This window comes from Astatotilapia calliptera, chromosome 19, assembly GCF_964374335.1.
Source record: "Astatotilapia calliptera chromosome 19, fAstCal68.1, whole genome shotgun sequence".
Taxonomy (NCBI): Eukaryota; Metazoa; Chordata; class Actinopteri; order Cichliformes; family Cichlidae; genus Astatotilapia; species Astatotilapia calliptera.
This window is the reverse complement of record NC_137440.1, coordinates 20,064,625-20,091,975: the sequence shown is the minus strand read 5'-3', so window position 1 is coordinate 20,091,975 and position 27,351 is coordinate 20,064,625. Positions and strand designations below refer to the sequence as shown.

The 27,351-nt window shown below is 40.3% G+C and overlaps 1 protein-coding gene across 5 annotated transcripts; it reads left to right on the top strand.

Annotated features, from left to right (window-relative positions):
* Nucleotides 1-1,945: 1,945 nt before the first annotated feature.
* Nucleotides 1,946-26,349, top strand: nin (ninein (GSK3B interacting protein)). 5 transcript variants are annotated; one of them, XM_026151476.2, is made up of 29 exons: nt 1,946-2,218; nt 4,621-4,833; nt 6,216-6,309; nt 6,831-7,003; nt 8,735-8,780; nt 8,900-9,075; nt 10,499-10,645; nt 10,811-10,978; nt 11,129-11,265; nt 11,475-11,615; nt 12,455-12,629; nt 12,779-12,889; nt 13,079-13,168; nt 13,261-13,396; nt 14,259-14,380; nt 14,619-15,733; nt 15,980-18,310; nt 18,614-18,712; nt 18,816-18,885; nt 19,010-19,177; nt 19,265-19,381; nt 19,677-19,790; nt 19,988-20,134; nt 20,217-20,396; nt 20,509-20,643; nt 20,731-20,832; nt 20,933-21,025; nt 23,805-23,918; nt 25,488-26,349. In XM_026151476.2, exons 2-29 carry the CDS (start codon nt 4,642-4,644, stop codon nt 25,692-25,694), a joined length of 6,900 nt encoding a protein of 2,299 aa, XP_026007261.2. In that variant the 5' UTR covers nt 1,946-2,218; nt 4,621-4,641; the 3' UTR covers nt 25,695-26,349. The 5 variants fall into 5 exon arrangements, with proteins under 5 accessions (XP_026007261.2, XP_026007260.2, XP_026007265.2 ...); XM_026151475.2 differs by lacking the exon at nt 1,946-2,218 and adding an exon at nt 4,346-4,465; XM_026151480.2 differs by lacking the exons at nt 1,946-2,218; nt 15,980-18,310 and adding an exon at nt 4,346-4,465.
* The last annotated feature ends 1,002 nt before the right edge of the window (nt 26,350-27,351 follow it).

The following is a 27,351-nucleotide window of genomic DNA, read 5'->3' as shown; positions in this document are numbered from 1 at the left end:
GGTTAGTTGTAACATATCCTGGGGTAAAATGTAACACAATGAAATAAGGGTACTAACAAAATATTAACATGTAATCTTTGTTTATTCAACACATGAATGCACTTAGAGCCATTTATGTAGCTGTGTGTGTGTGTGTGTGTGTGTGTGTGTGTGTGTGTGTGTGTGTGTGTGTGTGTTTGTGTGTGTGTGTGTGTGTGTGTGTGTGTGTGTGTGTGACAGAATGCAGAAATCTAGCTTTTGAACATATTCCAACCCCCCCAAAAAAGACAAATTATGGAATTTTCTGCAACTGAATATTTCATTAATTTTGGCTGGTCTTCCTTGCGTTTGGCCTCATTGGTCCAGTGGGCATTATAACCTACAACTCTTGCACCAATTTTGAACATAACAATGAAGCTGAAAAAATGTAGTTGTTCACCAGCATCGCAATTCCATTACTTTTTATCATGGCTTACCTTGGTGTGGTTTGCAAAGTGCTTCAGAAAGATGAGGAAATCTGTTTCTTGCATCCATCCTGATTTATTTCCACTACCAGTACTTCCTACTGGTCCATCTCTGACACAGAGGTCTGCATAATGTATGTGTGGGAACACAAACAGTGGAGGAATTGTGTTGCCAATGGCATTAACCGCATATACAAATGCGACCAGTGAACCTCTCTCTGCTGATGTCGTTTCCCCAACTTGTTTAATATAAGTTAAAGTAATAGTGTGGTAAGTTGTAACATCTGCATTATTGTTACAACTGACCCAGACTCCTATAGCCATGAACTAGCTAACATTACAGCCAACGGCTAAAACATTAGCACTAAAGACTTACACAGAATATATCCCCATAGACATACAAATAACATAATTCAAGTTTGATGAGTTTAACTGCAAAGCAGATAATGCTATTAGAAATTGAAATAAAGTAGAAAAACTTACTTTTTGGCATACAAATGACTTTTTTTGGTGTTAAATTGTCTGTGTTTGACAAAATGTGCTGATTTTTCACATGTGATAGCAGAACTGAATTGGGCATGCACAGGATGAGTCACATCATTTGAAACTTAGCCCTGATTGGAGAAATTGGAAGTGTTACAACTGAAGCATGTTACAACTATCCCCGGTCTCCCCTACAACTGGTTCATTTCTTGAGCTAGATGCCCTTTGTGTGTTTGAATAATTCATAGGTAAGTGTTAAGAGGCATAATAAAAAACAAAATACACTCATCTGAAAATGTTCAGGTACAAGGACTGGACAAAAATAAGTGAAAAAGTAGCCAATGAAGGAAGAAACACAAATCCCTTCAGAGAGCAAAGTCTCACTCCTTGGAAGTTAAATATAAACAGGCCAAACACTCTGAGGTATTTTAAGTAAAGGGCAGATAATATTTGGGGTGTAGCTCAGGTGGCAGAGCAGGTCAGCCACTAAACAGAAGGTCGGTGGTTCGATCCCAGACTGCCTCCTGGCTGCCTGGCAAGATACTAACCCCATGTTTGCCTACTGGTGGTAGTCAGAGGGCCTGTGTCCGGCAGCCTCGCCTCTGTCAGTGCGCCCCAGGGCAGCTGTGGCTGCTATCGCCTGTGTGTGTGTGAGTGAATGACTGAATGTAGTGTAAAGCGCTTTGGGGTCCTTAAGGAAAGAAAAGCGATATACAAATGCAGGCCATTTAGATTTGTATTGCTGAGTGTGCAGATTCAACAAAGCCAGTATAATGTCTTGTGCAACTTTAATCTAATAGAGGTTGTTTGATCCAAAGATGGTTGCATCCAGTTTTGAAAAGCCTCTGTGCTTGAATATTGCCTAAAAGATAGCATTGCAACACACATTATTCAAAACAAGACACAGCTATCAGTTTAAAAGACTGTAGTGATTTCGGACGTTTTAGTTTGGTCCACTGGGGGCTGGCAGGACTGCGTTGCAGCTTCTTGGTCGGTCACCGCCCCTTCCTCTTACAACCGCTTTTCAAAACCCGCTACAAGCCGGAGGAGGATGATACAGCCGCGGACACAAAGCAGCCAGCAGCAAATCCCTGACAGCTACTTTCTCGGTAATGTTAGGGAACAAAATGCTGCTATCGACAAATTAGCTGCTCGTCAAACTTGCTGGAGCAGAAGGTTTACCTGCGCTGTAGCGGGAGAAATGTTGTAGTTTAAAGTTTTTTAGAGGTGTGTTTAATCAGCAAATTTGACTCGAGGAAGGAGCCAGCTGTCCGCAAAGTTTCGACACTTTGGTGAGTTTATTTTTTCTCAGACATTTCTTTGTTTCTTTCTTTCTCTTCTCCAGCTCTGGGTACTTAGCTTCTTTCATCCTAAAAAAGTGTTCCCTCACGTTCCCAAATGAACTAGCGCGGTTAGCATAGCCCATCACTTTCCTTATGACTAGTGAAGCTAGCTAAACTGCATTACAGTTATTTTATTCTCACAAGTGACTTTAAATCTTTACTTGGATGAAGACAGGGAAAAGTCAGTGAAGCAAAACATACACGAGCAGCAGCTGACTGCTAACTTTTTTCCATTTTGATTTAAATGGCGTTAAGTAAGCGCGCTAATGGAAATAAAATGCAGTTTTGCAGTTTGTATCACCAACAATTGCCCTCACATTTCACCCAGAGTTGTTTAAATGTGACTGAGATGGGTTGTTTGCAGGCTTTCAAAGTTGTTCTTTTTCTAAACTTTCTCACATAGATCTACAGAAAATGGGAACATGGGAATTATCTTTATGTAGTTTCTTTGGACAGGTTTGTATAGAGAGAGAATATCAAGTCCTCAGAGAAAACAGATTAAAATGTAGTTGCTTCATCTCTAGTTCAATCATCAGGTTTTTAAGTTTTGTCTTTACTGGCTAAAATCTTTTACTGACACTATGACCAGTGAATGCTGGGATGGTTCTAGGATTAACCTATTTTTTCCCCCCTCCTAATATGAACTGGTTTTACTCCTAAGCTACAGCAGCTGTCAACCCACAGCCACCTTGAGCCTCTGTGGCCAAGCTTGAGGTAAAGGGCTGCTTGGATAATTGGCTCAGAAGTTTGTTTGCAGAAACCTGAATAAGTTCAACAATGCCAGCAAGATGTGCAAAGAGATTTTTGTTTAGTAATCTGTTCAGGAGTCACGCATGTAAAATACAGCGGTCCTAAGCAGTTGCCCAATGCTTGCTTTTGCTTTCTGTTTGTCGCCCTGTTGCTCTGCAAGTTTACCAAACATTAGTTTTCTGTAAGCTGCCATACTGCTGAACCATTATTTTCCTGCGTGCCATAAGCTGCACAAATGTGCAGATGTAGAATAGTGACTTGGCCTTTGTGGACAGCCTATTGTGTGCAGTGAATGGGCACCCCGGGTCTGGAGTGTGGGGGGACACCTGGCCGAGCACTTGATGATTTCACTGAGAGCAGCTGGAAGAGCAAAGGGTCAGGCAGCATATCTATTGTATAGATGAGCCCTGAGTGGGGAGTTTCAACTCATTAGACATACTGGTATGTTCTTTATGTTGAATTTGTCTTATGCACAAATATATATATTATGTTAGGGCAAACTGAAGTTAGGTGATCAAAATATATAAAGACACCTAAGGAGGGTGGAAAAATATCATATTTTTGAAATTCAAGAAAAAAGTGGACAGTACAAATTAAAAAAATGTAACAAACAGACAAATCTTATTAGAGTTTATGTAAATAAAAATAGAAACATGTATTCTAACTCTGCTCAGCCCAATTTAAGCATCACCTTTGGTAAGCTTCATGTGGCTGATCTCAGCTGTTGTGTCTGGAAGTTATGTCATTGCTTAAGTTAGTAAGACTCTGTCTTTTTGCTTTGGACCAATGTCAGCTTCTTCTCTTACTTCAATCCCACATTAAAATATTAGCCTTGTAGTTAATTCGCCAAGGTTGATTGTCTGCATTGCTATCATTACTTCAGGGAAACGTGGCTTACAGCTGACTTGAACTCCAGACTTGTGTTTTGAGGCGCTGCTCTCTGTCCATTTGCTTCTGTTGTTTTTCAATTAGAGAAATGATGCAACCCAATTGACACAAAAACGTGGTCCATGTGTAACTGAATCTGCCAGTCTGGAAGTGCTGGCACACTGCTCTGGTCTAACTTTCTCAATTAGTCCCTGGCTGCTCTGTCCACTTGGCTTGGTGCCACTGTGTATTCATTGTTTACTTGATTAGCAGTTTCAATAGCATATAATCTAAATACTTACAGATATTTAAAAAACAAATTATTTGGTGATCAAAGTGAAATAAATTAAGATTCATTTTTATTTATTTAATGAATTAAAAGAAAGTCATGGTTGTTGTTGGATATCTTCGTGTCTATCAGTTTATCCGTTTGTCTAATCATTGTAATTGGATTACCTAAAGCCTCCACTGCAAATGAGGCTGGAGCAGTGCGTTGAAAGCTCAGTTGCAGGGCAGTGCTCTCAGATGAAGTTGTTGGTAAGAACAGATGCTGCTGAGATTGATGAAGCCATCCTGTTTGTGAGTATCTGTTAGCACTGTGACTGAATATGTAAACCCTGTCAAGGTACTTTAATGTCTTGCCTTCATCTTGTCTGCTATTGTCTGGCATATCATCCTCGAGAGGCCCAATAGTTGTAATGGAAAGTATGACATCTCTTTCACTCTTTCTTTAGGGCAGGGTGCTGTCCTGTGGGATGGATGACGGGCATGAGCAGGACCAGTACGAGGAGCGGCTGAAAGAAGTTTTTAACAGCTTTGACACTAGCGGCTGTGGCTCTCTGTGCCCAGAGGAGCTCTCCGACCTCTGTCAGTCGCTGCACCTTAATGATACCGCTCCAGCTCTTCTCCAGACTCTGCTCCAGAGCCAGGACCGCCTCACTGCCAGGGTGAGTTTATTCCACTGCTGCTAAGCAGCCGTTTCATCATAAACAATCGTCATACTGCTAATGTGAAGTCTGAAATTATACATTACCTGGTTGGAAATGAGACACGCACCCCCTTTTTAAAAAGCTGTTATTTATGCAGCAATATTCATTTCTATTACTAGTGTTGAATATATGCTACAATCCCAATTTCATGCTGTGTAATGATTTTTGGCCTGTTCCATGTGCACACAGTTATTTTTCATATTCTCTGAGTCTTTTGAGTTTTTTGATGATACTACATGCTGTAGATTATGAGATATTCAAAGTTTTTCCAATTTTGGATTTGGGAACAATATTATAACAATTTTGTAGATGCAGGTTTTTTTTGTGTATTGGTAAACCTCTGCCCAGCTTTACTTCTGAGAAACTCTGCTTCTCCCTCTAAGATGGGCTTGTTTTTATATGTTATGTTATGTGACCTGTTACCAAATAACCTAATTAGTTTCTCCAGCTATTTATTTTTCATAACGCTTCCTTTGTCAGCCTTTGGCAACTTTTTTTTTTCAGAGACATGTAGCTGATTTTGAAATTTAAAAGCCAGTATTTGTCATTAAATAGTAATAATATTTCAGTATGTTCTGTTGTGACTAAAATATGGATTTACGAGATTAGTAAAACGTAAGTGCTTTCTATCTACCATTTACACACATTGTGATATTTGGTTCCACCTCCTGAGCTACAGCCATGAGGTAGAACAGGTATTAGTTGTGCCCCTTTTTCTTGTGCACGCCAGGATTTTTCATATTTATTTGCCATTTCATTGTTTGCTTAAGATACCAACCCCTGGTCAGCTCCAACCCAGGTGTCAAGTCAAACTATGTGCTGATCACACACACTTTTATTTGAGAGAGGGGCCGTTTGGAAATGTATTAAAAAAAAAATTAAGGACAGTGGTTCTGATAGTTCAACCCATAAATAAAGATGAGACGTATCCAAACAGCTTAACTCCACATGCTGGCATGGATGTATGTTTGTATGTAAGCGTGTAGACAGACGGGTGGCTATTGTCTGGCAGGTGTGGGTGTTAGTGGACGGGGTAAATGTTAGCAGAGGGGCCGCCTAAATGATTGCTCACGGCATCCAACAATAAAGTCAAAAAGCCCCAAGTATCCCCCTCCCCTCCAACACCATCTAAACCCGGGAGCCGTCAGCCTCCGCAGCACAAAGAAAATCACCATATTCAGGGTTGGCAGCTGTTGATTCTTAAAATGTGACCTTGCTGCCCCTGCTCAAACCCTCCTCCACACAGACACCCAGACTCCACCTCACCCACAGAGAATAGCACCCATTGTAAGGAATTTCATGAACTTTCTGTAAGACGTATTTCTTTAATTCATTTGCAGGTTGACTTTGAACAGTTCAAGGATGCTCTTATTCTGGTTTTGTCTTCATCCATCGAGCCACCTCAGGAAGAACAGGAAGTCCTGCCAAAACCAGGTAAAGTCTTAATGGTTGTGCACAAGTGGAAAAGCCCCTATGCACAGCCACGGGACCCAAAGCAAGTCTTTGAAATGACTTGTTATGTTATTACCATGCTACTTATTGTGTAGATGATGACAGATGAGGTTGGATGTAAGTTCAGTTTCTTTACAGATCTGTCATCATTACATTGTGTAAGTTCCTTGTTATATGTCAACACAAAGATTGGACCTCATCAAAGCAAATACTACATTGTCAATATTTATGCCTGTCAGTGAAGCATGATGTATATTGAACCTATGTGGTTCCTGTTAATTTCTCTAAAGGTTGACATTTAGTTCATGGCTGTTTTACTGAAACAGATGTGGCTTTGAAAAGATCCTAAAGTTACAAGATTTAGAGAAGTTATTTGGAGAAGTACATACCGGAGGCTTTGCTAAATGCTAGTCATCACATTTTTTTTCCTGTTTTTGTTGTGCTAAACTGCGAATAAATACTCTATGCATATTATTTGACACTTTCTTGTTATTTTTCCTCAGAGTCTCCTGAGATCAAACCAAAGTTTGTGAAGAGCGGTAAACGTTATGGCCGCCGTTCCACACCAGAGTTAATAGAGCCTATTTCAGACTTGACTGAAACCACACACGTAAAACCAGCCGACGAGGAGGATTTGGAGGACAACTATGACTCAGCTGTTCCCAGGAAACGTGAGGTAAAAGGCTGAGACCGATCGGTTTTTTCATCTCGAGTGCCATCCTTATCGCTTCCTGTCCTTGCGTGATTCCCTGCAGCCACGGGCCGGCATTCAGGCGTTATTCTTAGCTAATCAGCTTAGCGGCATGCAGGGCAGATCCTGTAGTGTAATATAAGCGTTCCAACGCAAGATTCACAAGGTCCTATTAGTTGCATAACAAATTAGTACTGTCTGTAAATAACATTGTGAGGATAATTAGTGTTTGATAAGCCTTGAGTAATTAACACCTAACCACAGCGTTTGTGTAACGTCAGACTTCATCAGACGATTTATGTGCTGGCGGCTATGCAGAGGTTTAAGAATAGGAGGTTTTAAAAATGTACATCCTGTGTTTTTGGCACATGCTGAAAAGGAAAGGGACATGAGACTTGTCACAGTTTTTATTATCAGGTCATTTATGTCCGTGAACAATTGAACGGTGTGGGTGTGTGGTTACTCTGATCTTCTAGATCTGTTTCTTGGTTAATCAGACTCACTTCTGACATGTTTCCACACGCAGTCCTTTCTCACAAATAGCATACAGCAGAGATTTTCAGTTATTAGTAGCTTACTTTAAATCCGCTCCGAACGACGATACATAGTCAATTAGCAGGTTGTTTAACCCTGTAAAGCCTGAACTATGAAATAATTGCCAGAAAATTCACATGACTGAGTGTTTATTGAACCTTCTGACAAATCTTTATGAAAATAATGCCTTTAATATTCAGTTACTTGTGCAGAACTTTGCAAAGCTGGGCTGCAGTAAAAGAAACTCCTCCAAGTGTTCACCAGTGCAATGGTGGTAAGTTTAAGCTTGGATGGAGATGTTAGTATTCTGTGTATTGTCTCTGACTCCACCCAGAGATGCCAAGCAGCGCAAAAGCAAACACTATTGGAGATGCTGAAACTGAAGCACATCTTGGCATTGAATAATCTTGCTGCAACAATGCTGAAAGTATCCAGCCTGGGGACCAGCAGATGGGGCTGGGTCAGGGGGCTCTGCCTCAGAGACTGCAGGCCCGCTGCTTGGGGAGGAGATTGTAGGCCTGTGTCAGGGAAACAATGAGCTCCGCTACCCCTTCCCTCCTGGATGCCCACACTTCATGTATCAAAACGCCACTTGCAGAATCCCATCTGCTCTTCATTCCCTCACTGCTGGTTTCCCAAACAATAGTTGGGAATTCTGGGTTCGGAGTTGGAGATCAGCGATTAAGGTCTTCAATATTTCTTCACAAGGAAATTATTTTTTTTATTTTTTCGAATTGAAAATCATTTAAAACCTTTTTTGTGAGGCTAGTTGTCAGGAATAACCCCCAATAATTTTAATAATTTTGAGTAAATACCTTCACGAAATTGCAGATGGTTGAGGTTATTTGATTTATTTGCTTGATTTCTATGCTATTCTATTCTTCTATTGCCGAAATCAGTCCTTCAGACCTCCCCCGTCAGGGCCCGTGCTATTACAAAAGGTCCTGTGTATGTGTGTTTTTTGCAGCCCCCCCCTGCATTCAGACTCAAACTTGTCTGATTTAAAACCACGCTTAAACACACACACACACACACACACACACACACACACACACACACACACACTCTCAGCTGATTGTCTCATGAGAAAATCAGAGGGGGGTTGGGACAATTGTTCTCAGTAGATATTTTAATGGTTAACTGATTATAGCTCATTTTATCTTTTATATGTTTTTGTTTCAGCGCTGGAATGCTCACGAATCAAGCACAGAGGAATATGAGGCAGAAGGTACGTTATATTCAAATTAATTTTAGACATTTTACTTCATACAGGACATAGCTTTGTTTGGTTTTGTTTTTGTTTTTTGTTTTTTTTGATGCATGATCTAACTTTTGTCTTGTGTGCAGGTCAGATGCATCTCTGGAACCCGGATGAGCCGAACACGCCTCGGGGATCCATTGTTCCCCTATCAGCTCATTTAGAGGAGAGGCTGCGTGAAGCCTGCGAGGAGATGGAAATACAATGGGACGGATGTGCTGGTCACAGTGAACTGCTTGCTCTCTGTGAGCATTTGGGTCTGGAGGTATGTTAAAGGGAAAAATGCAAAGATTTGAAATTACCCATGATTTAAAATAACCATATCTGCCTTGGTCTTTTTTCTTTATTCTTTGTTGTTGTTTTTTTCCCCTCCTTTTCTGAGGGCACTTATAATGGTTAACAAAACAAAAACCTTTTTTTTTTTTTTTTTAATCTTCCACAGACTTTTACTTTTTTAATTTTTACTGATATGAAAAGGTCCTTCAAAACTTCTAAATAACTTAAGAGCCTTTGATAATGTTTTGGGTTTTTTTCCTAGTAAAAGGCATGATATTGTCTGCTGATTTGATGGCCTTGCAACACGGAAAAGATCCCCAGAATTTAGATAGTCCCTCATCTAAGCAACCTCTGGCACAATACTTAATCATGTTCCCAGCAGTAAATCTTAAAGGAAGAGGATCAACAGACACAAATTTCATGATTTATTAGAGATTATTACTTTATCATCTAAAGTTGTTAGCAAATTTTCTGTCTTTTCATTAACTAATTACTGCACTTCTACATATAAACTAACTGCTTACACCGATTTGAATTCGCTTTGGTCTTTATATATGTCGTGGCAAAGATTCAACAAAGTGCTGCATTCTTCAGAGATTTTGGTTCAGGTTGGCATGATGGCATCACACAGTTGCTTAAAATTTGTCAGCTGCACAAAGATGCTCTATATGATTGAGACTGAATGAGTTTGGAGACCACTTGAGTACAGTGAACTCATTTTCAATAAACCAGTGTGAGAGGATTTGAGCTTTGTAACATTGCTCGTTATCCCGCTGGAAGCAGCCATCAGAAGATGGTAAACTCTGGTCAAAAAGTTATGGACATGGTCAGCAACAATACTCTGTGGTGTTTAAATAATGATTAGTTGGTACTAAGAGGCTTGGTGTGTGCAAAGATAATCTCCCCCATTACACAACCACCAGCCTGAAAGGTTCATACGAGGCAGGACGGATCCATGCTTTACAGCTGCTTGTGCCAAATTTTGATTCTACCATCCAACCATGTTTTTCCAGTCTTCTACTGTCTAATTTTTGTGAGCCCATCTGAAAGTAGCTTCAGTTTCCTGACCTTAGCTAACAGTAGGGGCACCAGGTGTGGTCATGTGCTTCAAGGTTTGACGTGTTTTATTCAGAGATGCTCTTCTGCATACCCTGGTTGTAATGACTGAGGTAATGTTGCCTTCTTATGAGTTTAAAGCGGTCTGGCCATTCTCCTCTGAGCTCTGCCATCAACAAGTTCTTTTCTACCCAGCGTATTTCTACACTGGATACGTCTTCTTTTTTCCGACCATTCTCTGATAACATAAAGATGGTTGCATTTTATTTGGTTTTACTCAAGTAAAATGCAGTATAAAGGTATTAATAAAAAAATCTTGCGTTTTCATTTTTTTTCTTTTTAAATATATATATCAGGTGAATGGAGATGCGCTCCTAAGCCTGTCTGCCGATGGAATGATGACTGTTCAGGAGTTTGTATCCAGGGTTGCAAACCACAACAAACCCCCCACGCCATCAGCCTCAACACCCTACAGGCAGCTTAAACGGCATCACTCCACTCAGGTATGCTATTTGTGGTTTGAGCTTCACCAGGTTAGGAGACTTGGGGCTAATTTCAGGGTTGTGTTTGATGCTTTTTGAAATTCAGAAAAGGCTCAATCTCTGTAGTATTTTGTATTTTCTCTGCTATGATGTATAAAAAAAAAAAAGTTTTTCTTCTACCTACAGCCTTTTGATGAGGGGGGGCGGAGGATAGCTACGCCCTCTTCTTTAACCAGCACCATTGGCATGCGTCTGTTCTCCTCTCTTGATGATGGCACCGGTTACACTCCTGTGGAGTACATCCTGGATGCCTGGATAGAAGACGGAATAGAAAACAGCACTGATATCCTGCAGGTACATTACTGAAGTTACACTTCTTACTCTTCTTAGTTTATTTATGGTGAAACAAACAGTGTTTCACAAAATTGTTGACTTTGAATTCATCTTCAAAATATAATTGGAATGTATTTAAAATGGGATTTTAATTGGAAAACTTTTTTGCAGGCTTTGAACTTTGAGCTAGATGGAAAACTGAGTCTTGGTGATCTCACCATGGCACTTGAAAATGAGCTACTCGTTACTAAGAATGGGATTCACCAAGCGGCACTGGCGAGCTTCAAAGCTGAGATCAGATATCTCCTGTGAGTATGAGTCATCATCATAATACAGCTCATACAGATCTTAATACCATCTGTTGATCCATGATTAACTGGATTGTGAACTACTTAAAGCTGATAGTGTTGAAATTGAAATCAAATCTTTTTTTAAAAACAGCAGGATTGTTGTTTTTGTTTATCGTGCCGTGTAACTCGTGCACAATTATTGTTCCTGTTGGTTTTTCTTATCTCAGAGAGCGTGTAGACAGAGAGCTCAGAGAGAAAGAGAAAATCCGATCTGATCTGGAAAAAGCAGAGAAGCAGAAAACGCAGCTTGCCAATGAGGTGGATGAGCATCACTCTGCAATTGAGCACATGAATAACCTCAATCTCAGGTAATTTATCATTCCAGTCGCACCACACGTCTTTTGAGATGCTTTTTATTAAATTTTATAAAGTCCAGTGACTGACTAAACGGAAGGTTTGGAAACACATTTGTCATGTTTAACTTTTATTAAATTAAAACCTCATTCCTCAGGTTTTAATTTATTACATCTGTTATCTGAATGAATTTCATTCATTGATAAACTGCAGTTGAGCCTGTTTAGCTTGCTTTACTTTAACTAAGAAATTTTGTTTACTCTAAGTGTTTGTGAAGAAAAGTTGAGAGCAAATATTAAATCTACTTGCAGTGTACTAGACCAAAACACAATGTGCCACAGCTGCCCTAAATTACCGTAACAGTATAGATAATTAAAAAATATTTTTTTGTATTTATAATGGTTAATTTCCCAAACAAGCTCTTTAATTGAAATGACATTTTTACAAGTAAAGTATTGTTATTGTTTTTATCCATGACTTTTAAAATTGTGTTTTACAAAAATGGTAACGCACTTTAATATTTTTGTGTTTAAGATGCCAAATTTACTTACTTTCCTAAACAGAAAAATCCTCTTTAATGGTTCTGCTTGATTAATATCTGATCTCTCAAAGTTTGGTGTGCCGGCTCAAATTTGAGTTTAAAAATGTGAATTCAGTTAGAGTTCAGTGACTTACAATATTTATTTTTTTATTTTTTTATTTTTTTAGGTTTGTTTTAGGTTTGTTTTGTTTTTTTGACAGATTTCTAAAATATTTGTACTTTATTGCTTTTTTTATGACAGGTGATTCAATAAATTTGTTAAGTAATGTATATTAAGTGTTGAGTTTTTCTGCTGTGGATGATCATCTGCAGGAAGCTTGAGCAGGACCACAAAGAGAAGCTAGCGGCAGTAAAATCTGAGCTGATGAGGGAGATGGAGCAGATTCAGCAACAGGCTTTCCTGCAGCGTGACGAGCTGGAAGCAGAGATCGAGAAGATCAGGGAGGATGAATCTTTCATCCGAGACCACCTCTCCATCTCGGTGAAGGTAACCGAATAATTCATGGTGTGCAAGTGTATTTGTTTTTTTTTATTTTGTTAAGCATGGAATATGTCAGTGTTTCTAATGTACACTGTGTTCTTTATCCCCAAAAAATAATTTGAAAATATAAGAATCATGATGTTGTTCATTTTCAGGAGAACAGACGTCTGGAGATGGAGTTACTGGACTGCAATGAAAAACTAGTTGATGCTCAAAACCAAATTACTAAACTCCAGACAAGTTTGGACAACATTATGAAAGATAAGGTGCAGACACATTTTAAGATGCTATATAATGGATTTTCATAATATTGACTTTCACCTTTTTCGCTTGCAATTTGAGTTTCATGTTTGTTTGTTGTTTTGTTGTTGTTTTTGTTATTGTTATTTGTTTTGGTTTTTAAATATCTGTCTGTGCTAGCATGATAATTAGTATATGATCTTTTCTTATTTTAGTTTGGTGATCTGGACCCTAACAGTGCAGACTTCCTCCTCCAAGAGGAGCGCATTAAACAGCTACGCAGCGGCTATGAAGCTCAGTGCAGGGTAACTACGAGAGACTGTTTTTTCCACACAGGAGCGTGTAAAATGTGCTGATGTGACACAGATGTTTAACGTTAAGTACTCTTATTCCGTAGGAATTACAGGATCGTATCGATGAGCTGCAGTCAGAGCTGCGGGAGTTCCACAGCCTCGGCAGAACTCATCAGTCTTGTCAGAAACCTCTCTCTGAGGAGCTGGAGAGTAAAAGCCCTGGAATGGAGTCTGACCCAGGTAAGCCTATAGTGTAACATTGCAGTAAAATAGTGCTCAAAATCATTAAAGAGGACCAACTGCATACATGACCTATCGTGCAACAGTATTATTAAATTCACTGGTGACACAATTGCTGTTGGCCTGATATCAGGTGACGATGAGTCAGCATGCAGAGGTGAGTTACAGCAACTGTCAGTAAACAACCTGGTTTTGAACATTACTTAAACCAAAGAGCTAATAATGGACTACAGGAAAAGGCTTGACTCAGTCTCATTCTGCATTAGTAGGAAGTGTGTAGCGTGTGTAAGGTCATTTGAATTGGGTTTCCCCCTATCATTGAACCTTTCCTGGTCAGACAACAGTACTGGAACAGGGGAAAAAGGCACATCAGAGACTACTTAGGAAAAACAACATTGAGCAGCAACTAAACACACATAGGTGTGGGATGCTGGCTGCTCTGTAGCAGTCAAAAGGGTGCTGCAAGGAGTGGTACAAACAGCAAAGAATAAAAAAAAACACTGGTTGCCAGCTGCCATCCTTGGAGGACATTGCACGCTACTTTAAAAGAGCACAAAACATCAGGGACTGCTTTCACCACGCTCACAGTTTGTTTGGACTGTTGCCCTCAGGCAGGCGATACAGATCACCCAAAGTACACAGCTATAGCTTCAGAGACTATCTACTTCTAAAGACTAACTGGGTCCTGAACACTTAAATGCACTGATAAATTAATGCAGTGATAACTGACTGACTCACTCTGTTTGCACTGGTTATTTAGAGGTTATTTATTGGTGTTTTATTATTTGTGTTGTCCTGCTTTGTTTTTTTAACCTTTGTCAAATATCAACCAACCCCTCACTTCTAACTTGACTTCTCACAGGTCTCGGTTCAGAGGAGGTTCAGCCTTTCAGTATGAGCCTAGAAGCAGAGATGATGCTGGAGCAGCTGAAGGAGCAGCACCTGCGTGAAATCGAGGAATTGCGAAACCAGCTGGAAATCAAGGTTAGTCTGCTAGCACCACCAGTTTTTAATGTGTAAATCTGCTGAAGAAAATGAGAAGTTTTAGAATTGGAAAGAAACGAGGAGGTGAGACCTCTGCAGGGTCCTCTGCATCTCCACTCCCAAGTGCTTTAATAAATAAATAAAAATGATTATTAAATCTAAAATATGGGGAAAGGGAATATGTGACTATTATTCAGAAATTAACTACAAGGTTTATATAAATCTTTTATCCATACAGATGAATGAATTTAACAACATGGTGGAAAAACAAAGGCTGAACCATGAAGACCAGAAAGCTTCCTTGGCGAACCTCCACCAGCAGGAGGTTCAGGCTTTAAGAGATGAGATGGTCAACATTCAGAGCCATGCACAGGAGCTGCAGAGCCAGCTGGAGGAGGTAGAGTTGGAGAGGAGTTTACTGGAGGAGAAACAGACAGAGGAAAGGGAAGAGCTTAAGAACCTCCAAGAAGAGGAGTTGGTAAAACTAAGAAACCAGCTCCTGGAGGCCCAGACTCGCACTGCAGACCTGGAAGAGCAGCTGAAGACCCTAAGAGTTCAACAGACAGAGACCGATGAAAGTCTTGAGATTGAGAAGCTGAGGACTCAACATGCCACAGAGCTCAAGAAACTAAAGGATGAGCATGCAGAGCTGTTTGAAACCAGACTAGCAGAGGAGAGAAAGGAATTACAGGAGGAAAAGGCTGATTTGGAGAAGAGATTATTAGATGATTGGGAAAGCAAGAAGAAATTGTTACTAGAAAGCCATGAGGAGAAACTAAGTGATAAACTAGAGGAGGTAAAATTGAAATTTGAGGAAGAGCGTGAGGAATTGGTGGAGACGCTGACAGAGGAGTGGCAGAAAGAGAGGGCTCAGCTGGATCAGCAGAACGGCGAGTCTTTACAGATGCTGCTGGAGGAAGAGATGCTGAGACTCGTCAAGGAGCAAGAAGAGAAGGAGAACAGTCTGAGGGAGCAGTGGGAGAGGGAACGAGCTCAGCTTCAGGAGCATCACGAGGCGGCGCTGCTCGAAAAAATACTCGAGAGGTCGCAGCTACAGGAGAAGTTTGAGCAGAGGGAGAAAAAGCTGAAGGAGAAGTGGGAGAGGGAGAGACTCCAACTGGAGGAGGATTATGAAGGGATGATCCAGGATAGGATAAATGAGGAGAGGGAGAAGTTTGAGATGGAGAGGGAGAAGGTGGAGAAAAGACTGGAAAGTTTGATGGCAGAGGAGAAGGCGCGTCTAGAGGAGAGCCATCGAGAAGCCGTGAAGGAGCTGAGTGTCAAGCATATAGAGGAAAGGGACACACTCAGCGCCATGTTAGACAAACTACGAGATGACATCGCCCAGGAGAGGTAAGAAACAACATTTTACCTAATTAAATTTATCAAAATTTATTCTTCAGCCTTAATCTCAAGCTAACATCACATGAAAGTAGTGTTAATCCTCTAATGTAACACCAAACAATCGAACATGATTCTGCTAAGAGATAAGGTGTCTAAGCTATTTTTTTAAAGCCTCCTGTGTTGAGGATTGTCAGCAATTATAATGTAATACTTTCCAAACTGCTTCTGTAACCGCCCTTGAATAACCATGTGCAGGAAGGACATCGAGATCAGTTTCAACCTGAGAATCAAAGAAGTGGAAGATCGTTTCTCGTGTGATCAGGAATTTGTTGCACAGCGTTTTCAGGCTGATGTTTTGAAACTTGAACAGCACTACCAAAGAGAGCTGGAGGCTCTTTCTGAAAGCCACGCCAAGCAGAAGCTCGAATGGGAAGCAGAGATGCAGAAGGCTCTCGAGAGAGCAGAGGAACAAAGAAAAATGATGGAGGAGGCAGCGGAGGGGGAAAGACAGAGATTAAATCAGGAGTGGACAAAAGAAAGAAGGGAGCTAGAAAGTGTTCACGAAGAGCAAATGGAAGCACTAATGAATGAGAAAAAGCAGCTGCAACATGAGCTCGATGACTTGATTAGCAAGGCCCAGACCAAAGAAATAGAGCTCAGCAAGCAGCTGAATGATCTCCATAACAGGCTTCAGGAAAGCCTGAAAACCAAACATGATCTTCTTGTTCAGACAGAGCTCCTGTTGAATGAAACAGTCGATGATTTTAAACAGGAGAGGGAAGAACTTCTGAGTAGTAATTCAGAACTTGAGTCAAAGTACAATGAGATGCTTTGTATTTCAGAAAGGCAGACAGCAGAGAGGATTGAACTTCTAAATGAGCGCGATGATTTAAAGATGAAGATCGAAGAGCTGGAGATGCTTCTTAAGCGGGCCGCAGTGGACTTTGAGCTTGACAGGCGTGAGCTACAGGAAAGTGTGTCGATTCTTGAGCAAAAGTTAAAAGATGCAGTTGAGATTAAGGCAGAAGATTTTAAAGTAAGAGTTAAAGAGCTGGGGATGGAAATCCAACAGCTTTCATCTTCTGTGGAAAAAGTGGAAGACAAAGAGATGAAGGAATTGAAGGGGATGAACACATTAATGGAGGAGATGCTACACAACAGAGAATGCGTTACTTTATTTGGTGAAGAAACACCTGAAATTCTGGATGAACAAGATAGCGATGAAGAGACTCTAACGGGGACTCTGTATGCAGGAGAGGAAGCCACTGAAAACGTGGATGTTTTTGACGCAAACAATGAAGATGGCTCTGCTACCAGTGACATTCGGGGAGACGGAGAGTTAATGGGTGCTAGTGAAAACCAAGAACTCCGACAAAATATCGTGCAAGAAGATATGAAAGAGACTCATGAATTGTGTCCTGCAAATGCTGATGGGTTTCAGGGATGTGGTGATGATATTTATGTTACTGATTTCCCTGAGCAAGCTGAACTTTATCACGCAGGCTGTGAGTTGGCACCTTCTGATCACCCCGAGTCCGAATCCACAGAAAACCCAAATGAAGCAGTTTTCCCAGAGATGAAATGTGGGCCCGTCTCATCACTTGAGGCCTTTGAAGATGGTGAGAACAAAGCAACTCTTGAATTATGTAAAGAGAACAATCCTCAAGATGTAGCAGCAGTGGGGTTTGAAAGCTATTCCCAGGAAGATGAGCAGCATCATGAGACTGTGGTTGTGTCCTCAGCGCTGGAGGAGACGGGTTACCCTGGTGAACCGTGTCTGGATGCTGAGGTTAACTGTTTACTGAATAACTCCCTGGATTCAGACTGTGAACATTTACTCGCAGAACTAAAGGGGGGAAACGTTAAATGTGGACATGAATGTGTGGATCAAGACTCTGATTGTGAGCGGCAGCCTTTGCTGAAACTACAGGCTTTCTATAATACGACCACAGAGGAGAACATTCTCCTGCATGAGAAGATTTCTTTGCTTCAGCAGAAGACTGAAATACTAGAGAACCTGCTGGCTCATAACAATGAAAAGATCAAGGCTGGGCACCAGGTGTTAGAGGAAAACTACAGCCTCAAAGTTAGAATGTTGCTGTTAATGGAGCATGTCAAAGAGCTGGAGATAAAGGCCTTGAAAATGACAGATCTTCAGATTAGGTATGAAGATTGCATGTGTGAAAATGCCAAACTGAAGGAGCAAAATGGTGAACTTGAGAGAAGGGTGTGGAGCCTTGAGAGCAGGATCAATATTTTCCATAGTTTCAAAGAGCAGCAAATTTCACTTGTGGATGAGATCAACAGGATGAGAGAAGAAAACACTAAACTGTCTGAGCTGTTCAGCGAATTAGAAAGGCAGGATGGGATTCTTTCAGCCTTTGGCCTAGATGCTGAACGACTGGAGAGCCCCTCAGTGGAGGCTTTTCTGGATTTAGATAGGGAACTGGAGGCGAATGTTGATGCAGTGACTGATCTTGAAGACTGCTGTAAGGCGTTGGAGAAGCAGAACACGCAACTTCACCGAACCATCACAGAGCTACAAGACAAGTCACAGACATTAAACGAAGTGACGCAGGCTCATAGGTAACATGGAGAAAACTAGGATCCCTTTGTCTTCTGTGGCCGGTGTTACCACCATCCTTTAGTGCTGTGAAGTTCTAGCTGCGACTGAGCTTCTAAACCCTCTGTAGCAGAGCCTGACAGTTTTTGTCCCCGTAGGTCATCAGCGGAGAAGCAAGAAGTTGTTTATTGTGTGTAAACTGTAGAGTTGTTTATAATCGGTGTGCTGCAGTCAGTTTGGTGATTCTCATATGTACTCAACATGCATCGTGTGTGATGGATTCCTGCAGTTTCACTGAATTTATTTTTCTGACTTTTTGTCTCCAGATCTGAAGCCAGTCGTCTTGCTGAAGAAAACGTCATCCTCAGGCAAAAGATCTCTGCATTGAAAGAAGAGGACTTAAAGGAAGTCCAGCAAGAGTTGACGTAAGAAGCACCAAATATAGTTTGCGGCTAACCACCACAGTAGGGTTTTTTTTGTTAGTTTGTTTTATGCATAATCACATTTTCTTCTCACGCTTAATTACAGACAAACATGGGAGCACCTGAAGAAAGAGAAGCTAGCAGCTCAAAAAGCATCACAGAATTTCCAAAAACAGGTAATGTCGTGCAAAAATAAATATAAAAAAGTTTTAAATATACAAAAGAAACCAATTTGTCCTTACACACTGGATTCGATTTATTTGGACCAAGATATTTACTTAAAAACATGAATCTCCACAGATTGCAGAGCTGCGTTTGCAGAGTCAGCAGCTGGAGGATGCGAATGGGATGCTGTCAGAGAAAAATGCCCAAAATACTGCCGGTACGGAGAGTCTACGACAGCAGCTGGCAGAATTGATAAAGGAAAATGAGAGGAGGGAAGCTGCTTCTGCTGAAGAGAAAAACAAGGTAAACGGCGTTTAATGACCAGCTGATAGTCGCCACGGTGTGGTGGCGGTGGTAGCGGGTAGTTAATTGGTGGCTGTTTTGTGTTAGCTGGCAGCTTGTGTGTCTGCTCTGGAGGCAGAGTTGACCAAAGCTCTGGAGGACACTGCACAGCTGGAGGAGAGGAATATCCAGCTGTCACAGAAGCTCTCTAACCTCAGAGAGAAGGTGAGCATTAGATTATGGGCACCAAAACACTTCACATCCAACGCCACCATAATATAACACAGACACAATATTAAGAACTTCCTAACACCACCCCTTCTTAGAATTAAATGACCCAAGCTCATCCCCATCTCTGAATACCTGCAATGATTAAGATGCAGGAAAAAATACAAACTAAGTCATTTCTAGCCTTAAGCCAGCTGTGATCTGCTGAGATCTTTGGGTGTTATCTGCCCTTACCATTAAAGTTATGCAAAAGATTGCTTCCTTACACCTGTAGGTGTCTTTTGGTTGTCAGGCAATCGCGGCGGGCACAATGGAGAGTCACCTCAGCCACCTCGTAGAGGAGCGGAAGAGTGTGGATAAGGAGACTGTAGGGCTGCGCAACCAGCTAGCCAAAGCTCAAGAGAAGGTAAGGCTGCTGTAGCCTAAAGGATCTCGCTCGGTCACCAGATAGATGACAAATCGTTTGGTAATTTTTCAATAGTTGGGGTATAGTGGGCTTATTTCACAGCATTTTAATAGAATTTATAGAGATTTCTAGCAAAGCACACAAAGGACTCTAACTTGGTGCATTAATTAGCACTAATATGCTTCTTTCCACTCAAGGTCAAGACTATGGAAGAAACTCTTCAGACTGTCAACCATCAAAGTACTCGTCTGAAGTCGGACCTTCGTGTCTCGCAACAAGAGAGGGATTCTCTAAAACATGAAGTTGCATTGCTACACAAACAGCTGCAGAATGCTGTAGATAAAGTGAGGTTTTTGTTTCTCTATAGTGAGGTAAAAGACAAGCTGAGGGCAGAACAGACTGACCTTTTGCCCTTGTTAATCTCAGAACCGTATTTTGGAGATGGCCCTGCACTCAAGCGGTCTGCAGAATCACAGCAAGAAGCTGTACAGAGATGAGATGTCTCGGCTGATGGAGCAGGAGCAGCAGCTACTGAGGCAAGAAAACGAGAGACTTCAAGCAGAAGTGTGCAGCATCAAAGGAGACCTCACCCAGTCCAGAGAAAAAGTGAGCTGAGCACCACAGAAAAATGGCAGGCTTTTAAAAGCTGCTTCTTCCTCTTTTTTTTTTCTTCTTTTTTTTTCCTCTGTTATGTGAGTTTTCTTTTCTGTGTTTGCAGGTCCGTCAGCTTGATGCTACCATACTCTCCCTGAAGCAGCACAAACATCAGAGTCCGTCCTCTCTGATGAAGGCCTTGGAACAGGAAAACTTCTTTCTTAAAAAGGAGCTTGAAGCACAAAGGGAGCTTACCATGGTGTGCATGCATGCTGCTGACTATAACCAAAGAATTTTCCGATTATATAAAATCCTCAAATTCTCACTACATGTGCTTTTCATTCAGGGCTGTGAAGGTGGACAAAGACGCACTGAGCTGGAGAGCCTTCAGCAAGAAAACGAGGCGCTCAAGGCTCAGCTGGCTCGACTAACAACACAGCTGCTCGAGGTACTCCAGCTTTTTTTTTTTTTTTTAAAAGCTTTCTTTGGATATAACAGTTTAACAAGAAAGCAAAATAATTTAAACAATATTTTTTTCCTATTTCCAGACTTTTCAGGCACAATTCATGGGACTCCTGCCTCCATCACCTCACAGGATGCCCAGAGGACAGCACCGTGGTGAAGATCCAGACAACATGCAGGTACAGTGCAATTCAGAACTTCCACAATGGCAAACCCGACCAAATATAGTTTACTGCTTAAGTAAGCTTGGATATATTAAATAAGTACTGCATTGGTACATTTATAGATTGACGTTCTTTTCTCACACTTAGTTTGTTCGATCACATTGCACTTTTTTCCCTTTCTTTTGTTGTAATGGGAGTTGATACATAGACCTTTGTCACAGCAGCTTCAGTTTGCCATGAAATCGTAGTTAAACGCAGGTTTTTCTAATTAATGTAGGTTCTGTTCTGTGTATTCACAGGGCCTCCATTAATGTGATTAGAAGCACCTGTGTTTACCTCCTCCTTATTTCCCTAACTGCTGTTACTTGCTCAGATATTAAATAATGTACCGCATTTTCATATTGTACTTGTGGCTGTAAATGTCAATGGAAAAACTAGACATCATTAACATTTTCAACATCATAGCAAAAAAAAAAAAAGTGTACCTGAGCTGAGTGTCCTCCATTCCTCGTCTGAGTTTTCCGCTCCTTTCTTTTTCTTTTATTTATTAAAGCTGTGTTTGCTGTGTTTTTGAGATTTTATTTTTTTTTAATACCTGTCGTAGATTCATTTTGGCACCCATCTGTCTTCATCTCCTTTTCTCATATCTGTAGAGTTTACCTTTAGGGGTCTGGTGTTTTAGCTTGTGGCACCTATGTGTTTTGTTTTTTGTTTTGTTTGTTTCTGAATTCATTGTCTTTTATTTTCAACCTTGAATGCTGGTTGAAATAGGCTGAAGTAGTTGCCATGGTGTGATCATCTGGGTGAGGTGGCTGATTTTTTTATTTTTTTATTATTTTTTCCTTTTTTCATGTTTTCTCCCACACTCTGCGTAAGTCTTCATTTCCCAACAAATACAAGTTGTCCTTTTATAGTTATCATATGTGTAAGTGGCATCTTCCACCTTCATCTGTCATCATCAGGTTTCCATTAACATGTGGACTTTGTTTGAAACAAAAACATTATGCACAATATCTGCAGAAAACTCCATTTCTAGTTTACTTGCAGATTAAGTTTTTCTTTTTTTTAGTAATTGCTGACTTAGTCCTAGTTTGCCCACATCTTTGTTCAGCACGTCATCAGTGCGGATCAGTTACTGATTGAAGTTTGAGATCCCTGTATGTATGATTAGTCCTGCTGTTCATGCTGGCTTATACCACTTTCCAAATTCGCAGTGCTTAAACGGTGAACTATAAATTTGAAAACGCAAAACTAAAGAGATGTTTTCTTGGCCAGTATGAACAGGAGGAATGCTGACATCCTGCAGATGAATAAATCTGCATTCATATTAGGATTCCTAGTTCGTCTATCTTAATTTATTCGATAGTCTACACACATCTCAGGCATAAAAAGCCCATCTTTAGGATTAGAGGGTAGAGCCCTGGTGAAGTGTACCTGCCTTTTCTCTCCAGGGGGCGATGCCGGAGCAGCGGGCGGCACACGCAGACAGCTGCCGGCGGATCGGTGGATTGTAACGCCAGCGTCATTTCCTGCTCTACGCTTTAGAGACTGCTTACATTCTGCTCTCCCTCTGTTTCCGGAGTAAAAATCTGAATGTGGCACATGAAGCCCCACATTCGTGGTGCCTGAGATAAATGGCATGAACTTGTAGTTGTATTTCATTGCTGCTAGGTGGCAGGAAAACACAGAAAAGGCTCCTGGCTTGTTTTCCCAATGGGATTTTGATCACGCTAATACTTGCATTGACAGTTGATAGACTGTTTTCTAAAAAGAATAAATGAATAAAAATCTATTGAGCTTATATAGACTGGAAAGATGTAGGACCAGACCTTTGGTGGATTCATTATACATCCTGATCAGTCTTTTCAATGCAGGGTTTACTTTCTGGGAATGACTGTTATGCACTTGTCTTTTTAAAACTTGAAAGGGTTTATGACAGGGTATGTATGTATCCTCGGAGGAAAAATCTTGTCATCAAGGGCCAAGGTTAGTGCCTGACAGCCTTTTGAGTCTTTTTCTAACAATCAAACCATTCACACGTGTTATTGCCAGGTGATGCTACCTGATGTGCAGTCAGGGTTCATGGAGATTTTTCAGTGAAGGTACCAAGTTTTTAGTCCTCTACTGTACACTTGTGTTCTGGGCGTCTTTTGTTGCTGCTGAGCACCCAAAGTGAATCACATCTTTTTGTTTTGGTGTTGTTGTTGTTGTTGTTGTTGTTGTTGTTGTTGTTGTTGTTGTTGTTGTTGTTGTTGATGTTTATGTTTTGGTTTTGGTTTTGGTTTTTTGTTTTTTAAGCAAGGACTGATCAAACATGTTTGGTAATTAATTTCAGTGTTTGGCTGGTATTTATTAAATCTTTGTGAGGTTGGTAGTGTGTCTTTAGTACAGTGTGTCATTATGTCTGCGTTTTTGTTTTGTTTTTTAATCATTTAGTGCATTTTTGTTCTTCTTCCTACACATGCACATTTGTTTTATTTTATTATTTTTTTTCATGTTTATTAGTTTGTTTTATTTATGCATTAATTAATATTTTTTCTAGCTATATCTGGAATATAAGTCATAATTTTATACTTGTATTTATTTTTCTAGTGAATCATCCTCTCTTAAGAAATGTAACAGAAATCCAATAATAAAGAATAAAGCAACTAGCTCACAAGAAATGCTGTCTGTATGGTGTCTGACTCATCTCACGCTCACATTTCCATTTTTTTCAGAAGCTAAAAATCTCATTTTACATGGTAGTCTTGCATCAGCAGCAGTTTGACGATGTCCTTGACTGTCTTCTCCCCAGGATGAAAGGGAGTCGAAGATGAAGCGCATGGAGGAACGAATGAAGGAAATTGAGTTGTCTCTGCATAATGTCAAGCTGCTGCTCAAAGAGAAGGTTGCTCAACTCAAAGACCAGGTCAGTTCAGTTTCAGTTCATTGGCTTCCACTAATTTGTTTTTAAGCTGCTGTTCAAAGCTGGACTGCTGTTTTGAAGAAAATCTATTATACATTGGCTAATTTGGATTGTTAAACACAACCTTTCAGGAGTCTTATTAATTTAGTTTGGTTTTATTTTTACTTTGTGTATATAGCACCGGCCCACAACTGTAGCTCTCTTGCACTGTGCTTTATATTGTAAGGTAATATCCTGCAATATCAGAAATGCTAGCAATCATGACAATGGAGAAATATTATTCACTTTTAACAGAAAAAACCTCCAGTAGAGTCAAACTACAGGGGCAAACGTCTGCCACGATTACTTCTAGTGTGAAATGAAAAAGAGGGGGGGCACATGGTAATTATGACAATGCAACACAACCTGTGGGAGAAGACGGACAAAAGTTAATAATATTCATTACTGAAACATGGTCAGTGCATAATGGGAGGTTCTCCAGCAGTCTAAGCCTGTATCAACATGGGATGGTTCAATGTCATCTGATACAGCCCAAACTATAAGCTTTATCAAAACTTAAAGGTTTAAATCCAATTTTAAATGTAGAGAAGGGAATCTGCCTCCATCAATTTGGAGCTCTTTCCACAGAAGAGGAGGCCTGATGGGGTCTCATTGTTACTTTATATGTGAAGAGGAACATTTACTGCAGCTTGATAATGAGTGATTGCAGGAGTCCAGCCAAGAATGTATGAATTCGTTTTTCCACATCACTCTGAGATGCTTTGCAATTCCACAGAGATTAAATTTTTAAAAAGAGAGAGAAAGAAACTTAGAATTTAGAATTAGAAAGGTTATGTCATTAATTTAAACTACACCCATATTGTGTTTTCTGTCTTCTTAGATAATTCCAACTCCATTTAGTCTTCATAGCAATTGAAATGTATCCTAAGGGAAATAGTATGGGTCCTGGTAGTCAAAGGAGCTTGCAAAGAAAAGCGTCTGGACTTCTTTAAGTTACTTGAAGATGTTTCACCTCTCATCCAAGAAGCTTCTTCAGTTCTAAGGTCAATTGGTGGGGAGTCCCAGATTTAAACCTGGTGGGAGTGACCCCCCCACAGAGGGACAAAAGGACCACCCGATGATCTTCTAATCATTGTGAAACCTGGCCCCACCTTATCAAGGTTTCACAATGAGCTCACCCGAAACTCTGGCTGATTGGGACCCACACCCAGTTTCACACCTTGGCTCAGGCGATTAGAGGATCATCAGGGGGTCCTTTTGTCCCTCTGTGGAGGGATACTCCCACTAGGTTTATATCTGGGACTCCCCACCAATTGACCTTAGAACTGAAGAAGCTTCTCGGATGAGAGGTGAAACATCTTCAAGTAACTTAAAGAAGTCCAGACGCTTTTCTTTGCAAGCTCGTTTGACTACGATGACCTGGATGACTGAGAACCTTCACAGACATATGGTACAAAACCTTGTGAAACTCCATAACTAAACTCCTTGTTTTAATGAACAATTTGAAATTATTCAAAACCTTGCCATTCAGTGTAACCCATTACAATCAATTATCTACTTTGACTTTTCTAGCTGCACAAGAACGGCAAAGCAGACGTACTAATCAAAGATCTGTATGTGGAGAATGCCCAGCTGCTGAAGGCTCTGGAGATAACTGAGCAACGTCAGAAAATCGCGGAGAAGAAGAACTACCTGCTGGAGGAGAAGATCTCTAGCCTCAATAAGATAGTGTGTGACCTAAACCCATCACATCTTCCGCTGCCGTACCATTATAAATGATCACAAAGGACTAACTTAAAATGTGTGTCCAAGTCGATATTTGCACTCTCTTTAGTAAATACTTTTATTTTATTATATTTATCACTGCTGCAAACTTTATGCAGCAGATTCTGCCAATTCATGAGAACTGGTGGTTTTATGTTAAATATGCAGTATTTTTGTCCATTTAATTCTAACCAGTAATTAATGGGACCCATAAATAACTAGAGGTCAAACTGCAAAGAAGACATGTCTTTATGCAGTAATTTATATTTTTAAAACGCTATTACCTATTATTAATAAATATCTTACCTTTAAACTTTTTCTCTGTCCAAAGAGAGGAAAAACAATGAAGTGTACTTTTTATACAATTGTGTCCAAAAGTTGTGTGTATCTCTTCTTTCTCCAGCCCTATTGTAAAAGAATAAATAGAAACCTGTTGTTCGCTAGTAAAATCACGCAAACTGAGATGTTGAATCATGCTTTACCTAACACTACCTGAAGTTGAAAAGACTTTAAATGTCTGTCAAGTGGCAATACTTAACATGTCATTTTACTTTTAAAGGAAATTGTATGATCTGTTGCAATATATAAAGGTGTATATGCTATGTCATTATGGTTGAGATGGGGTAATGGCTGTGCTACAGGTAGAAATAAAATAAAAGGATTGTTTTTAGTGGTTTGTAAGTTACTGCTTTTTCCACAGTTATCTGATTGCACATACACATGATAACAATGTGATTCAAGCAGAATCAACATATTTAAAATTCATGCCACCCCTCCATGCCAGGAATGTCAAACTTATTTTACATTGTAGTCCTACATCCAGCTAAAGCTGTGGCCTAATAACATGCTAGAAGATGCCTCTTAATTATTCCACTTTCCCTCAGTGCGTCTCAGTCTTTGCTGTCAAATTTCTTTATGATGTACGTTCTTTAGGTTTGTCTGAGTAAATGATTAAAGCTACAGAAAAAAACACTGGCATCCCACACGTTATACTGTAAATACAATTGTTGGTTGTTTTTTTGGGGGGGGGTTTTAACTGTAGCTCCAATACAAAACAAATGTAAACAATGAAAGAAAATCATTTCGTGTCATTTATTCAATACCTACTTTGGTGTATGAAAGGATAATATGTTTTTTTAAGACACGCTGTAAAACTGGACAATACAGAAAAAGAATTTCTGCAATTTCCACAGTGTTTAAGCCATCTAGTGGGTCAGTATAGACCCTTGAGAAGCCTGTTCCAACCCCTGGGCCATTTAACATCCCTGACATACAGGCAGGGCTGGACTGGGACAAAAAATGGGCCCGGGCATTTTGACTAGAGACCGGCCCACCAGGTATTATAGGAAAATCCATAAAGCCTTTGAATGAAAACAAAAAACGCTGTTGTGACAATGATGTACACTGTCTTGTTGGTATATGTATGATTTCTATATGTTGTACATCAGATAAAAACTTTGGTTGTAAGATTCAGATAATTATTTAACAAAAGCTAGACATTTTAAATGAGAATAAGAAAGAAAAGTAATTTCTTTGTGCCCCCCTTTCCCTGTTAATGCTCTACCTGACCCCCTGGCAAAACTTTGCTAGACCCGCCCCTGCACAGTTCACAGTTACCAGCTGTCAGCTACTTAAAAAAGGATCCTGGTGTTATTTGTCTCTCAGAAACAGT

Coding starts and splice junctions, on each gene's coding strand:
- nin (XM_026151475.2), top strand. CDS start 4,361: ATGAGGCTGGAGCAGTGCGTTGAAAGCTCAGTTGCAGGGCAGTGCTCT. Junction 9,076..10,498: donor GTGAGCATTTGGGTCTGGAG/GTATGTTAAAGG, acceptor TATATATATCAG/GTGAATGGAGATGCGCTCCT. Junction 18,713..18,815: donor GAAGTCCAGCAAGAGTTGAC/GTAAGAAGCACC, acceptor GCTTAATTACAG/ACAAACATGGGAGCACCTGA.